General features: G+C 45.3%; 1 protein-coding gene across 1 annotated transcript in view; it reads left to right on the top strand.

The window, feature by feature from the left end:
- Nucleotides 1–8,087: 8,087 nt before the first annotated feature.
- LOC129337859 (albumin-like) overlaps nt 8,088–17,240 on the top strand; it is a 40,373-nt gene continuing 31,220 nt past the window's right edge. Inside the window, exons 1-4 of the mRNA XM_054991814.1 lie at nt 8,088–8,223; nt 10,768–10,831; nt 11,656–11,791; nt 16,232–16,443. Coding sequence (XP_054847789.1) covers nt 8,139–8,223; nt 10,768–10,831; nt 11,656–11,791; nt 16,232–16,443 — 497 coding nt within the window. The 5' untranslated portion in view covers nt 8,088–8,138. The remainder of the gene's footprint in view (nt 8,224–10,767; nt 10,832–11,655; nt 11,792–16,231; nt 16,444–17,240) is intronic.

Consider the following 17,240-nt stretch of genomic DNA (forward strand, 5'->3'; position numbering starts at 1 on the left):
AGAGCTTCCCCCTCCGCTTTCAAAACCACTCACACTGTACATTTATACGAGAGGAAAAAGGCTGGAGCTATCTGGTCACCTTGAAACTGGACGGTCTCCACTGCAGACCTGCACAGCCCACTCATCTTGATTTGGGGGGTTGCCTTCATTATTCCACTAATAGCTTGATGGCCCAATCTCGGCAGCTTGAAAGTTGGCTGGAATTGAGAGGGGAGGGGCTGGCTTTCTTTTGACTAGCCTATCTGTTGGGGCTATTTGAGCGCAACCCCTGAGCATTCACAGAATGTAAACAACATTCACAAAGCAAAGTGGAAAATTTGTATAAAGGTTTTTGGGTCAAACTTCATAACACAGAGCACCACAGCTGTATAATGTCCCCCCTCCATGGCCCCATAGGCCAAGTCCGGTCTTGGTCTCCTCAGAAACACAGCAGGAAACCCCATGCTGAGAGTGTTTGCACATGGAGTCCTAAGTAGAGATGGGCATGATCCGCATTACGATCGGAAATAAATCATGATAATGGCAATCATGCGATCGGGACCCGGCGGATTGTGCTTGGGCACGGCCAACGATCCAGTGGTTGGGAGGGGGGCTGGATCGGGGCTTGATCGGGGCGATTGTGCTCGGATCGGGAAGCCAGACACTCAGGTGCCAGCAATCTATTGCCCTGGCAACGGAGCCAGGGGAATGCCTGAGCTGTGTTTGCCCTCCTTCTGTCGCCCTGGAAACCTGAATGGAAGCCCAGCTTGCCTTGATCAGCAAGGTTTCCTTCCAACCACGGAGCAGCAAAGCAGTCACCAGCTGGGAAAAGACACCCAAGGGAGGGAGGGGGAAGGGGGTGTTCTGTAGCCATGGGCACTCCAATCTCATCCCTGCAAACCCTGATAGGCAGCTCTGACAGGCAAACACAGACAGCCGAACACAAACACAGATGCCGCCGGCATCAGCCACCATTCCTGTATCGCTGGGAACAGCAGGGTGCCCCTCCGCTTTTGCCTCCACGATCCACGATACATGATCGACGGATCGGAAACGAGAGATGATTGGTGTGGATCGTTAATTCGGGATCATCGCCGGTGCCGATCCACAATCTGCTTTCATTGTCCAACTGTCCTGTTTCTCAATAGCATTATTTACCAAGCTCCCAAGAGATAAATATAAAATGGATTTTCTCTTGAAGCAGAAAACAAGACTATAGACACCAAAGAGTCCAGTCTCCTGTTAGAGGGAAAGTGGCTTGGGTTGAAATAATGAAACAAATAAACCCCACATCATAGAATCATACAGTCATAGAATGGGAAGGGACCCCAAGGGCCATCTAATCCGGACCCCTGCACAAGGCAGGCAATTCCTCGCTACCACCCCCACGCTCCGCATGGTCCCTGCTCCATGCTCAGAGGAAGGCTAAAAACCGCCAAGTCCCTGGCCCATCTGGTCTGGAGGGAAATGCCTTCCTGACCAGGCAATATGGTCCAAAAATCCAAACTTTTCCTGACGACGCCATCTGCATAGCCAGTTTGTTTCCAGTATTGTCCTCTCTCTTCCTAAGCCGAGGCCCTCGAACAGGAAGAAGTGATGAAATCACGACCGGCATTCCCAAGTCCTTCACCTTTCGACCCAGAGCCTCATAGTCTCAAGTGAGGGAACATGAGGCGTTGGCTTTCCCTCAGTGCTGTCCCCCAACCCATATTCTCTTCATCCATTCTCCATGGGAGTAAGACCAGGGTACTCGTTTAAACTAATTTATTGGAGTACAGGCAATATGCAGGGCCAGGTGGTATGTGTGTGTGTGTGTGTCAAATGGATAGATGGCAGCAGAAGGTAAATGTGGAGCTCAAGGGGATGGATGGATTCTGGGAGGTCATCATCACATAGATGTAATTGCCCCCCCCCCCCGATTAAATTACAAATGAGGACATAATTGACCATGTTTCATTTTCATCCAATTTATTTGAAAAACAACTTCTGAAGAAATAACAAGTCAGCCTCAGTATAGAGTAGGGAGTCTAGGTGAGATGATGTTGCTTGGGCTAAGTAGCCCAAAGTAGCCCATTTAAAAAAAAATGGTAAGTGCCACTAATAAAAAATACGATTTGTGGCGTCAGTGAACACGGTTCTGTCATTTCCATACAGCTGACAGATTCATGTTGTTCTTTAACAACTTGCAGGGGAATCCTAGGAAAAGCTATTCCAGGCGAAGATCAACGACACACTCACTTAATTTTTCCCTTCAATGGTGTGTGCGTGCGTGTGCGTGTGTGTGTATATGTATATATATATATATATATATATATATATAAAATATTAAATAACAACACATTGCAAATATTTTAGATAAGTGAAACCCAGATTGCATTTTTTGTAAACTTTTCCCTTCCAGTGAAAAATCAGGTCACCAAAATAAAAGACATGGGTGGCTGCGGGGATTTCTACAATGCCCAGCAGATGATCTGCATCCCCGTCACCTCCTAACTAGGGATGTGCGTTTCGGCTTTCTGAATGCCGAAAGAAAGCCGAAACAAAAGTGTTTCGGCTTCTTTCGGGTTAGCCGAAACGTTTCAGAGAAAGCCGAAACGTTTCGGCTTAGCCGAAAGAAAAAAAGCCGAAACGTTTCGGCTTCTTTCGGCTTTCTTTCGGCTATTCAATGGGAAAATGCCTCCATCTTCCCGGACGTCTGGGGGAGGCATTTTCCCACCGAATCAGCCCAAAATTGGTGGAGACCTTCCTCTAACCCCTCTCTAAATAAACCCCAAGTTTCAGACCGATTGGACTTTGGGGGGCCATGTTATGGCCCCCCAAAGCAGGTCCCCCTATCCTCCCATAAGAAAGCGAAGGAGCAGCATATTGTTAGCATGCTGCTGCTCATCTTCTTCATTATTTCCTATGGGGAAAAAATGAAGAAGCAGGCTTCCTTTGCCAGGGGTGGCATTTTACCCTCAGGGGCCCTTCTCCCACCCTTCCTCCCACCCCCACCAAGGCTCAGCCTGCTCCCACTTGGGGGGCCATTTCATGGCCTCCCCAAGTAGGTGCTCTGCTCTAATCTCTACCACTGACAGCTGGGGGAGGCTTGTCTTGCCAGGGGTGGCATTTTGCATGCAAAATGACCCCCAACCCTCTGGGGCCCTTTTCCCACCCTTCCTCCCACCCCCCACCAAGGCTCAGCCTGCTCCCACTTGGGGGGGGGCATTTCATGGCCTCCCCAAGTAGGTCCTCTCAGCCCCTAAAGTCCACCCCTTACAGCTCCACACAAACGCAATTCCCCCCCAGCTGCCACACACAGACCCAAATCCCCACATTAGCCCCTCACAGACCCAAATCCACCCCCACCTGCCCCACACCCATAACCCCAGGAACAGGCTGGCAAAGGCCAGCCCTCTCCCTTTGTTCCCTATGCTGGGAACTTCTAAACTCTCTTTCCCTGGGCAATTCTGCACAGCCCAGGGGTGCCACAATGGTGGGCACACTTCTGAGTGCCAGCTGGTCCCTGTGAAAGAGCACCTGAACCACAGACACCCTCCCTCAAATTCCCCCACCACCTACAGAGATGGCCGGCCGGCCAGCCCCATTGTTCCCTATGATGGGAACCAACTGCACAACAAAGAATAAAACACAAACAACACAAAATAAAGTTTTTAAAAAATTATTTTCTCCCTTTCAAAGTACAAGTAGGCAAAGCATTATGACACATTACACCAGCAGTCCCCCACACAGAAAAATTAACACAACTCACTTAACATCAGAGAATCACAAAACACGATTCCTGTCAAAAACACTTTATTTCTTGAACAGCTTTAGGTTACACAGCAGGGGGGCACACCAAAGGGCATGGCAGAAGTATCTTACACAAAAATAACACAACTCACTTAACATCAGAGAATCACAAAAGCACAATTCCTGTCAAAAACACTTTATTTCTTGAACAGCTTTAGGATACACAGCAGGGGGAGCACACCAAAGGGCATGATAGCAGTGTACTACACAAAATAATACAACCCACTTCAACGTTTTTGACAGCAGTTGTGTTTGTGTGATTCTCTGATGTGAAGTGAGTTGTGTTATTTTTATGTAGTACACTGCTTTCATGCCCTGTTGTGCCTTCCTACTGTGTAACCTAAAGCAGTTAAGGAAATAAAGTGCTTTTGACAGCAATATTTTGGGGTGATTCTCTGATGTTAAGTGAGTTGTGTTATTTTTGTGTAAGATACTGCTGCCATGCCCTTTGGTGCGCCCCCCCTGCTGTGTATCCTAAAGCTGTTCAAGAAATAAAGTGTTTTTGACAGGAATTGTGCTTTTGTGATTCTCTGATGTTAAGTGAGTTGTGTTATTTTTGTGTAAGATACTGCTGCCATGCCCTTTGGTGTGCCCCCCTGCTGTGTAACCTAAAGCTGTTCGAGAAATAAAGTGTTTTTGACAGGAATGGTGCTTTTGTGATTCTCTGACGTTAAGTGAGTTGTGTTATTTTTCTGTGTGGGGGACTGCTGGTGTAATGTGTCATAATGCTTTGCCTACTTGTACTTTAAAAGGGAGAAAATAATTTTTAAAAAACTTTATTTTGTGTTGTTTGTGTTTTATTCTTTGTTGTGCAGTTGGTTCCCATCATAGGGAACAATGGGGCTGGCTGGCCAGCCATCTCTGTAGGTGGTGGGGGAATTTGAGGGAGGGTGTCTGTGGTTCAGGTGCTCTTTCACAGGGACCAGCTGGCACTCAGAAGTGTGCCCACCATTGTGGCACCCCTGGGCTGTGCAGAATTGCCCAGGGAAAGAGAGTTTAGAAGTTCCCAGCATAGGGAACAAAGGGAGAGGGCTGGCCTTTGCCAGCCTGTTCCTGGGGTTATGGGTGTGGGGCAGGTGGGGGTGGATTTGGGTCTGTGAGGGGCTAATGTGGGGATTTGGGTCTGTGTGTGGCAGCTGGGGGGGAATTGGTTTTGTGTGGGGCTGTAAGGGGTGGACTTTAGGGGCTGAGAGGACCTACTTGGGGAGGCCATGAAATGCCCCCCCCAAGTGGGAGCAGGCTGAGCCTTGGTGGGGGGTGGGAGGAAGGGTGGGAGAAGGGCCCCTGAGGGCTGGGGGGCATTTTGCATGCAAAATGCCACCCCTGGCAAGACAAGCCTCCCCCAGCTGTCAGTGGTAGAGAAAAGAGCACCTACTTGGGGAGGCCATGAAATGCCCCCCCCAAGTGGGAGCAGTCTGAGCCTTGGTGGGGGGTGGGAGGAAGGGTGGGAGAAGCGTCCCAGAGGGTTGGGGGGCATTTTGCATGGAAAATGCCACCCCTGGCAAGACAAGCCTCCCCCAGCTGTCAGTGGTAGAGATTAGAGCACCTACTTGGGGAGGCCATGAAATGGCCCCCCCAAGTGGGAGCAGGCTGAGCCTTGGTGGGGGGTGGGAGGAAGGTTGGGAGAAGGGCCCCTGAGGGCTGGGGGGGCATTTTGCATGCAAAATGTCACCCCTGGCAAAGGAAGCCTGCCTCTTCATTTTTCCCCTTAGGAAATAATGAAGAAGATGAGCAGCAGCATGCTAACAATATGCTGCTCCTTCGCTTTCTTATGGGAGGATAGGGGGACCTGATTTGGGGGGCCATAACATGGCCCCCCAAAGTCCAATCGGTCTGAAGCTTGGGGTTGTTTTAGAGAGGGGTTAGAGGAAGGTCCCCACCAATTTTGGGCTGATTCGGTGGGAAAATGCCTCCCCCAGACGTCCGGGAAGACGGAGGCATTTTCCCATTGAAAAAGCCAAAAGCCGAAAGCAAGCCGAAAGCAAGCCGAAAGCCGAAAGCCGAAACGGCTGGCCGTTTCGGCTTTCGGCTTATTCGAAAGAGATTCTTCTTTCGGCTTTCGGCTTTCAGCTTTAGCCGAAATTTTTTGGCTTGCACACCCCTACTCCTAACCCACCAGAGTTGAGAGCAGAGAGGATGACTGTAACAAAAGATCAGGGCTTTTTTTCCTGGGGAAAGAGGTGGTGGAACTCAGTGGTGGAACGCAGTGGTGGAACTCAGGTGGAACTCAGGACCACACAATGACGTCACTTTGGGTCAGCTGGAACAAGGCGGGAGTTTTTTAAAGTTTAAATCACCCTCGCTGAAAATGGTCACATGGCTGGTGGCTGGTGGCTGGTGATCTCCAGACAGAGGGGAGTTTAGATTGCCCTCCACACCGCTGGCACAGAGGGCAATCTCAACTCCCCTCTGTCTGGAGATCAGGGGGCAGGGCCACTGGCCATGTGACCATTTCCAAGAGGTGCCAGAACTCCGTCCCACCACGTTCCAGCTGAAAAAAAAAGCCCTGCCTGTATCTAATTGTGGACTGGCTGGTCCCTGTGTGGATGATGAAAGCAGTCAATGGGGCCACCCACAGCCAGTGTGTGTGTGTGTGTGTGTGTGTGTGTGTGTGTGTGTGTCCTCTGCTTATTCAGGGGTCTGCCCATGCCTTCAAAGAAGTTAAAAGGAGAAAAACCTCAAAGCAGCCCAAGAGCAGCTGAGTATCAGTAAAGAAAATGTGGGTGGGGGGGGGGGTAAGAACGAGCCCCTGAGAGCTCAGAGAACCCTGGAAAGGTGAATTTGGGACATGGGGGGTTCCCAGATCGGTTCCCCCTTCCCATTATTCCTCAAAAGCCTCCAGCATGTAGCCGCTAATCTCTGCAAACCCTCAGTTGAACACACAAGCAAAGACAGATATTACAAGCGTTTATTTCTTATTACCTACATTATGGTATGCAATACATCAGAAATCAGATCTAATACATCAGAAATATATCACTTTCCCATAGCCCACATGATATACTGTGAAGATTTATAACCCGCCAGTTGATGTGGAGATAACATGGGCTTTCACATGTAAGGAGTCTAGAATGGTTTGTATTACTAGTAACTAAATTAATTGTAATTTCTGAGCCGCTTGCTTATATCTCTGTGTGTGTTATAGTGATTGACCACTGCAATGACTTTCACCTCTTTGATGACTAAATGGGTTCACCAGGGCTAGCTAAGATGTGGAAGGAACAGGAGCCCAAAAATAGCCTGCTAAAGAATCAGCAGCCATTGAGACATAATTTTTTTGGCTTAGATAACTGAGGATTGTAACATCCAGGGCTAGCTACACCGAAAGAGGTGTATTGTGTCTTCTTTCCTACATCCGACTAATGCACACACACATCAGTCCGATGGTTCAATCTTATAAGCATTGTCAATAGCTGAATGAAGCACTGAACTCTTTGAAGAGACCCTTAGGAAGAAAAAGAGGTCCAGAGATTAGATCCAGGGATCCCCGGGGGCAGTTCTTCAGGCCACAACTGCAAGGAAGGGCGACTCCCCTCCTCTAATCCTGCAACCACAAAGGACAGTGTGTCTTTTCTGGTCTGTACTGAGTTGTTATGGATTAAGAAGGGGCAGCGTAGCTGGAGTGCCTGGAGGACTTTAATTTGCTGGGAAGAGATCCAGGTCTGGGTTGCCACAAGGCATTGCTAAGAGACATGACGCAAGCACAGTGGAGTTTTTTGGCTTTTAATTTCATAGGGATGATTAGAAATAACGGAATTTGTTCTGTGTCTGAATTGCTGCTTTGCATCAGCTCTCCAACCAAACCTTGTTAAATCAGAACATACTTTGTTTTAGTGAGGATGGGCAAGTATGTGATGTGTATGGATAACAGCCACTATGAATTATCAGTTTTCATAGCAAAGGATCCAATGTTTATTCATCAGCAGCCTTGGAAAACAATGCCAAAGGCTTCCTCCCTGAACTGGAGGTTTTTCACTTGACAGAGCACCCTGCCCGCTCAAGCAGTTTAGTTCACCTTTGGACAAATGTCTGTTGGAGGGAAGGTTGGTGTACAGGTTACGGACATGAAGAAAGCAGTTTGCTTAACTCCGTTATTTGCAGTATGATAAAGAAACTTACCAATGTCTATTTGTACAGATTCTGAAAGAATACTGAGTTCACAAGGTCTTTCTGTTACAAGATGTCCACTTAACAAACATAATGAGTAAATATTTATCAATTTAATTATTAGCAGGAGTCTCTCTCAAGACCTTCCCTTTTATACGACAGCAATTAACCTGACACGCATAGAAGTAGAGTATAAAAGCTCCGTCCACTCCTTTGCTCTTTCTACCTTGCACATTCCAGCCCCCAGACAATTTGGAATCATGAAGTGGGTGACATTCATTTCTTTTATTTTCTTGGTATGTTCTACTGAATCAAAACATCTGCCCAGAAGATATCGGGATGTAGGTAAGAAGTGCTTTAAACCCATTCACTGTGCCTTATATGCTTTTCATACCGTTGCTATCAACCTGGTTCTGCGAATTCATCAGACATTGTTGGGCTTGCAATGTTATTTGAAAACCAGGATTCTGTCTACAGAGAAAGTGGCCCAGTCCATTGGAGCTTGGGGTAGACGAGACATCGTTATATACAAACAGCTACTGTTGAAAATAGCAGCCATATTTCTAGTACAACTCCCTCCCTACTCTCACAGTATCATGTGTTACTACGACAAGCTGGGGACAGGGAAATACACAACACTGTATTGTCAGACACAGGTAACTTGTACTAGACAATGCAAAATACAAGGGAAGGAACTATGTATTGTAATTTTTCCTTCTCACAGCAGATGAATGAACTTTAAATATAACAGCAAAAAACTACGTGACGTGTCTGACAACAATGGAACCAGTGTATTTAATACATAAAACACATTACACAGTAAAACACATAATTCTAAAATAGCAATTTATAAAACAAATACTACACTCCACATATACAATACCATTAAAATAGTTGCTCATGGTTGTTTTATGAATTGCTATTTTAGAATTGTGTGTTTTACTGTGTAATGTGTTTTATGTATTAAATACACTGGTTCCGTTGTTGTCAGACACGTCACGTAGTTTTTTGCTGTTATACTTTTGTGACACCACTTGATACTCTCTCCTTGCTGCTATTGAACTTTAAATATGGCATGTTGTTGTTACACAAAAAATTGTGGAACTTTTCTATTATAGTTGGGAAAAGTCCATCCCCTCTCTTCTTTCTGATCTGCATTGGTTCTTTGGAGTTATGTTTTGTCCCCATTTCCCTTTTTGTGCTAGTAAGACCTTCTAACCATTTTAATGCCATATTCTGGGCATGGAGCAGGGGTCACTGGGGCAGTTGTGGGGGGTAGTTGTGAATTTCCTACATTGTGCAGGGGGTAGAACTAGATGACCCTTGAGACACCTTCCAGCCCTGGGATTCTATGATTCTATGATCCTAAATGTGCAACTCTAGCCCGTTACATTTCATTTAGAGTCCCTCTAACTTTTCCTACTAGCCACCTGTGCTTCTTAGGGACAAATTAAGGAATACAGCTTTTGAATGCAGGAATATTTCCTTCTCTGCTCCCATGATGTGAACAAATGGTAAACACCTTGTGTGAGCTGGTACTGTTTGGCAATAATTTCCATGACTATATCAGCACTTTCTCTAGCAGTCAAGATTAGCTGTAGGGACAAAATCTTTCATTGGGGAAACCACCCTGTAATGTCTTTTGAATCCCAGGGAAACCTAATGCTAGAACACGTGGCATATATGGGGCTCCAACAGTCTATTCCATTTGTGAGTCTGGGCCTGCTAAGTTGTGAGGAGAGTTTTCTGCACTAGTCAGAAATCAGAAGAACCGAGGAGCAAGAACAACTTTCCTTGCAATGGGCAAGACAATATAGGTTACGAGCAATGCAGTTGTAAGTAGAGTCACACCTATCTATTCCCATTAGGGTTGCCAGCTCCAAGTTGGGAAACTCCTGGCGATCTGGAGGGTGAAACCTGGAGAAACCTGGAGAAAGTGGGGTTTGGGGAGGGAAAGGACCTTGGCATGGCATAATTCCATAGACTCCACCTGCCAAAGCAGCCATTTTCTCCAGGTGAACTGATCTCTGTGGTCTGGAGGCCAGTTGTAATTCCAGGAGATCTCCAGCCACTACCTGGAGGCTGGCAACCCTAATTCCCATTGACATCTGCTTAGGATTGTGCTACAACTGCTTAACAGGGATGTATGCTGTGGTGAGCAACTGATTGTCAATCACATACATTCCCTTTGAACTTTCACATAGTTCGCAATCAGTGTGAAACACAGTCTGGTGTGCATTGCATTGTTGCCACTCCCAGACCTCTTGTATCCTTCTGGATGGCTGTGCAACATCTGTTTTCTTTGTTTTTAATATTTTAACCCATGTCCCCTTCTTGATCTGGCAACTTCTCACAGCAAGTGAGCAGGGAAGACTTTGGCCAAAAAAGGCCGCATTCTTCACAGTAAGGATAAGGAACCCGTGAAAGGTGATTCACTTGGGAATTGTAAAAAAAATGCACCTTAAAATGGCAACAGGGCCCAAATGGAGGCAATGTGAAGACACAGAGCTGAATATATATATGACCCATGGCCTTAGCAAGCGATGCGCCCTCCCAACTTCATAAGAGGAGGACTGAAGGAGCATTAGGAGAACACGTTCTCACCCGTGTTGGCTGTGTGGAAGCCTCCTTCTGAACATGAGCATTCCTTTTTTGGCCCAGAGTGAATGAAGATATAGAATTATGTGATATAATACTGTGTCCGTCGTATTAATTTTGACTGATATCAGTTCCAACTACATGATGGGAACTGTGTCCATGGAGATACCAGCTGTTCTGTCTCTGTCTGCTCTCCATGCCTTCCCTTTTGAAAGCACTAGGCAATATATTGCTATAAAATTGCTATAAAAATGAAAAGCACTGCCAATTTGCTAAGTGTCTTCTTGACAGGTCCAAGCAACACCATTGGGCACAGTTACTCTGAACTGCCAGAGGAGGACGACTTTCAAGGCATGTAAGTCTCAGTAGTCACTCGCCTGACTTCTCACTTGCTCTTATCCAAAAAACAGGCCGCAGGTGACCTGATCTCAAAAATAAAAAGGACTATGGGTAGGACCAATGAGCAGAATAATAAAGGGAGCCAGAGACAACAGGCTGCAATATTTAGCTGATTAATTGTTGGGTAGATTAAAGGAAAACTGTGGAGCAGTTATAACCTGTCGTTCAGATAAAATTTCCCCTCCCACAGGCAACCTGTTTTTAGAAATGGTTTTTCAAAGCAGACGGCTGCGTGCCCACTGCCTTCTCCGTGATGCGTTTGGAGGAAGGGCTGCCCCTTCTGGAGGTGCCGGCTGCAAAACGGAACTCCATCACTGGAAAGCAAAGGAAACATCCTTTTTTCCCCTCCATGCTATATATTCACATAGAGATTGATGCAAATGAAGTAATTAAAACATATATTATTCATCTTTTAAGTGAACATTTAAATTTTGAATTTACTTTAGAGCAGTTGGTCATTCTAAAAGGTAATGTCCAATGACTGTTTTTAGTGCCTTTGGTTGTGTCCTCCTAAAGAATATCGGACTGTGTCTTTGGAATGTGGATTGCAGACTGGCACACAATTTATGTAAAGAAAGCATTCTCCAGCAAAAGAGATTCAAACAGAGAGTTCTGGTGGAAATAAGGCATTTCTGACTGTTTAAATCAAGCTCTCCTGATCTCAAGCTTCCCTCACTGGTCCCCCATTCTTGTAGCCCTCCGCCGATGTCTATAAAATCTCTCCTAAGTATCCAAGGCCAAGCGGTAACTGTATTATTAATTGCATATGCTCCTTTTCAGTGTCCTCGTCTCATTTGTTCACTATGTGCCAAATATCACCTTTGAAGATGTGGAAAAAATGGTATATGACATCACAGACCTTGGAAAGAAATGTGCAGCTGATGAACACGCCGTCCCAGAATGCACAAAGTCTATTGTAAGTGGTTGGGAATGAGAATTGTGGACTATGCTTGAAACATTCATATAATATATATTTTGTTATCATGGCCCATCATGGTGTCACTTGGCACTTTGAGCTTGGTAAAGCAGCTGGGAAAAGGAACACAGAAATGGCAGATTGAAGAGGAACAGTATCTATTTAACCTGCTTAGACAGAAACATCTAAGCATATCCGTTTTAAGAATACAAGAACTATCTTGCCAAGTGCAACAATATGAAGGTTAAAGTGTGTATTATTGAGTCTGTAGGAAAATGTGCATATTGAAGGAATGGCTTCAAAAATCCTTTAGGGGAGGTTTCTAAATATTTATTGGATACCTGTTAGTCAGGGTGGTCCCTTCCAACTCTGAGAGTAAGTAAGTAAGTAAGTAAGTAAGTAAGTAAGTAAGTAAGTAAGTAAGTAAGTAAGTAAGTAAGTAAGTAAGTAAGTAAGTAAGTAAGTAAGTAAGTAAGTAAGTAAGTAAGTAAGTAAGTAAGTAAGTAAGTAGAACATTCCCAACTCCTTCAGCCTCTCCTCATATTGACTCAATACAGGAAGCCCCAGCCTTCAGTTAGCAAGATCTGAGTAAGGCTGCTAATAATAGGGCATTTTGGAAGTCATTAATTCATAGGGTCATCGTAAGTCGGAAGCAACTTGACAGCACACTGCACACACGTCATGTGGAGCCAGCCAAAAGAACTTCCTTTTTTAAAAAAAATGTTTTTATTGTTTTGTAGAATAATAAAACAGCTATAAATGTATTTTGCAGATTTTTAAATTAAAATTTAGATTTATGTGTGTGTGTGTTACACACACACACACACAAATAACACTAAAGGTTGCCTAACCCTCACAATAAAATAGAACAATGTTAGATTTAGTATATATTTCTTTACCTAAGTATTAAACTAACAAAAGAAGAATAGCTAAAAAGTTGTTAACAATATCTTAATAATATCCTGCAGAAGTTTTAATAAATTATAAGAGTAAGCAATAATGGTAACCTTATTTCTATAAACTTTCCTTAATCTCTACCTAATATTTAACAAACCCTACAAAACCAACTACTTTAATTAGAATGAAGGTTTCTAATACATACCAATAAATGTAAACAACAATTTCTTAATAGCAAACTATCAAATATTATATTTTAGTAAAAATGAATTATCTTCTTGATTAAATAGTTAGTAGTGATAACAAGTAAATATAATTTAAATCAAGTTTATAAACACCCACACTAAGAACACTACAAACTTCCCAGTAATAAATTTCTATTCAATCTCTAATGAACTATCTATATAACAATATACTATTATTCAGCTTTATCTAAATCTGAAAGTGAAATTAATTGTCCCTAAACAACCCACTATAACCCTGCTATTCCTGAACAGGGTTATTGTTGAACCAACAAAAAAAGGGTTATCTCCTTCTGAAGGGCTAATTCGTCTGGCTAAACTTTCCCTCCCCACCCCCCCAGACCAAACTAAAGACATGTAAATAGAGCAAACAGAACTCCTGGACAGTCAAGCAATAATAAATCTTCAGGTATTTCGTATTGGGATCTTGCTGATCTTCTGAGGAGTTGAAGGCAAGCTTCTTTTCCTCTTCTGAGAACTAGATTCAGTGTCCATTAATCTCTGTCTTTTGGTGCTACACCTCTGAAGATGCCAGCCACAGCTGCTGTCGAAATGTCAGGAACTACAATGCCAAGACCACGGCAATACAGCCCGGAAAACCCACAACAACCATAGTTCTCCGGCCGTGAAAGCCTTCGACAATACAGTGTCCATTAAGTTTGTAATTCCGACTGAGTGCAGCAATAACATTCCAGATTCATGATCTACTGCTTGAAAGGTTTTGCCATTATGTCTGACCTGCAGATTATAAAGATTTATCCATCTGTAAGGAATTCTTGCCTGTCGCAGTTCATCTGTGACCTGTTTGAGTTGTTTTCGCTTTTCAAGGACTTCTCTGGGCAGATCAGTATAAACAGAGATTTGTAGATCATTATAGGTAAGGGTTTTTTGACTCCGTGCCATTTCAATAACTTTTTTTCTCATTTTCCGATCTGAAAAAACTGCAAGTATATCCCTGGGATTTCTTCGTTTTTCAGAGTTAGGAGAACCCACTCTGAATGCTTTGTTTACAATCGGGGTTGCAACACTTTCCAGTTGCAGTACCGATGCAAGCCAGCCTGATATAAAGTCAGCAAGGTCCGATTTAGGGGTGCTAGATTCCGTAACCCCCCTAAATTTTAACTGCAGACAGCGAGCTTGCATCTCAAGTGATAAGATTCTGTTTTGCATATTTATATTTTCAGATTGTAAAGCTCTGATGTCTTCTTGCCTTGCATGACTTAGATCAATTGCTTTGTTTGTTTTTTGAGCCACTTCATTTAACACAGTTTTTATTTCTGAAACTTGCTCAGTCAGTGGGTTAAGTAAAACAGTAATTTGGCTTTTAAAGCTTCTCTCCAGTTTTAAAAACAAGGCGTTTAGAGCAAGGTCAGTGAGTTCTATATCTTGTGTGCTTACCGAAGGTTCAGGCGTCGCCATCTTTGCTGCTTCACTCATCCTTGCCTCTGAAAAAGCTGCGTTTTCTGAGTGAGTGAAGTACTCCTTCAGGTTTTTTGCAACTTTTGTATTTTGTCTCTTAACTATAGAGTCACTTTTCCCTTTCATTACTAGCTTGCCAGAAGTCTCAAAAGATGATTTAGTCAGGCTAGGGGGTGGGTAGGGAAGGAGCCAGCTCTTCAGGCATCCGTTCCCTCCGATGCCACGCCCATCTTCCAAAAGAACTTCCTGAACTGAAGGCAGTCCTCCAGAGAGCGGCTTACACATTCTCCCACTTGTGGTTTTGCAGTCCTGGTCAGCAAATTCATTTTATTGGGAGTTAGGAATCTCTGCATTTCATATCACTTGTGAGGTGATATGAAATGAGGAGTTTCAGGAAAGGAAAAGATAAAATAGTGGTGGAAGGGAAAGTGAGATGCCTTGCTCAAGCCCTCGTGGGTCCCCCCCCATTTCCCTTCCCGCGCTTCCTTCTCTCCTTCCCACCCACCAGCAAACCTGCCTTTACCTGCCTTCCCCATCTCCAGCTTTCCCTCCTTCCCGCTCCCTCGCTGCCCCTCCTGAGAAAGACTGACCCAGTTCTATTATGCCAGCCCAGCACCAGGATGGGCCGAGTCACACTGTAGGGGGACGGCTTCCCCCCTGCATCCCCCCTGCCTGCTGGCTTCCATTTTATCCTCACTAACCCTGTGGGACAGGTTGTGGCCAGGGCTGCCAGTGCCCGGATGGGAAATTCCGGGAGATTTGGGGGTTCCTCATGGAGGTTCCTGGGCTTGGGGAGGGGAGGGGCTTCAGCAGCGTATGGCTGAGTGGGGATTTGAACCCGGGACTCCCTGATCCTAGTCTGAGACTAATACGCCATGCAGCGCAATGCAGTGTAATGAGGCTGAGGAGAGAGCAAGTGAGTAAAGCCAACGACCTTCAAGGGTGCCCCCTCTCCCATCAAGAGCCTTGCACTCAGCAACTTCGCCAGCCCAGCCCAGCCAGGAGGGAACCATTTGGAGTCTGGATTCCATGCACCATAAAAATATACTTTGCCTATTATCTCAAGAGCAGCTGTTGCTGGCACGTAGTAACAGAAAATCTCTTTCAGTGTTGCTCAGATTCCGCTCTTGAATCTTCTAACATTTACAATATCTAAACTTGGTCAATGCTGGCATCTGAGTTTATTCTCACCCCTGAAACTCACTGGGTACTTTTGGGCCCATCACTCTTCTTTCAACTTAATATCCCTCACAGGGTAGTTGTGAAGATAAGGCAGAGAGAATCATAAGAGCCACTCCAGTCTCCTTGGAGGAAGAGAGGGATACAAATGTGTCCTCTGGGATCCTCCACACCTAAATGAAACCGTGAGACATTTCTCAGAGCGAAGCTACAAGTGACGCCTGACACAGGTTGGACACTTGTCAGCTTCCCTTAAGTTTTGATGGGGAATGTAGGCATCCTGGTCTTGCAGCTGTAATGGAGAGCCAAGCTGTACAACCAGGATGCCTACATTTCCCATCAAAACTTGAGGGAAGCTGACAAGTGTCCAACCTGTGTAAGGCGTCACTTGTAGCTTGGCTCTCAGTTTGGCTGGTGTGTTGCACAGCCCAGAATCATCCCACCTCCTCTCCAATATTAGGCAAGCCTCCTCTGGGTCGCAACTCAGTGTGGTTGGTTCCTGTCACTGCCCCACAACATCATTCATGCCTTTTTGGCCCGATGTCAGACATCCAGGGATGTCAAAGGGATGCCCAGAGTCTATGGGGCCTCCTGCCACGGCCGTTCCGCTGCAGAATCCAGTGTCAATCGTGTGTGCTGCAATTCTGTGACGTTCCAGTGCACAGCTAAGAAATTAAAGGAATGTTTTGCTTCTTTCCATTAGGATATTCTTATCCTAGATGAACTCTGTCATGAGCCAAATATTGCTGGAAAGTATGCATTTACTGAGTGTTGCAGTAAAGTTCATCAGGAAAGAAATGAATGTTTCTTGTCGCACAAAAATGCAACTCAGACATCCTTCCCCCCCTTTGAACACCCAGAGGCTGAAAAGGGCTGCAAAGCGTTTCACGACAACAGGCTCATCGTTCTGGGCCGGTAAGTGAACGGACTTAATGCCGGTTCTCCTTTTAGGGATCAATGGCATCAATATAAAATGCACGGCTCATTTCGAGGGCGGAACGCGCAGGAACGCAGTTCCGGCAGTTCCCCAAAGAGGTCACATGACAGGTGGCCCCGCCAACCTGACTCTGGGCCATTTTGGGCCTGTTTTGGCCTGGATTGGGGCCGACATGGCCCAGATCGGGCCTCTGACGGGTGGTGGATCACTCTCCCACTCAGCAGCGGCCTGATCCTGATCATTTTGGGCCCCTTTTCGGCCATTTTCAGCCCCTTTTTGCCATTTTGGGCCCAATTTCGGCCCTGAATGGCCAGGATTTGGTCCAAAACAGCCAGGATAGGTGATGTCAGGGGGTGTGACATATGCAAATCGGTTATGCCAATGACACACTTCTGGGGATGGCAAGGGGCATGGTACATGCTAATGAGTTATGCTAATGAGTTCCTCCAGCTCTTTTTCTACGAAATGACCCCTGATAAAACATACTACTTTCTGTTGGAAATCAAATAATAATCAAATAGTATCTAACTTGTCGCGCCAGTTGCATCTCAGCTGCCAACTGTCCACTAATTCCTGGTGGATTCTGTTAATTGTTGCCTACTGCTGCACTGAAGTCTTAAGAGCACCGCAGAAGTGACAGGGCTGGGATCTGGATCCTCAAAACCTCATTATTAGGGGTCCTGGTAGCTAAATGGTTGTCTCTTCTCTCCTTTCTTTCCAAGGATTATCAGCCCAGATCCCTTACTGTAAGAACTGGTCTCACACAATACACGGT

This window comes from Eublepharis macularius, chromosome 11 (genome assembly GCF_028583425.1).
Source record: "Eublepharis macularius isolate TG4126 chromosome 11, MPM_Emac_v1.0, whole genome shotgun sequence".
Taxonomy (NCBI): Eukaryota; Metazoa; Chordata; class Lepidosauria; order Squamata; family Eublepharidae; genus Eublepharis; species Eublepharis macularius.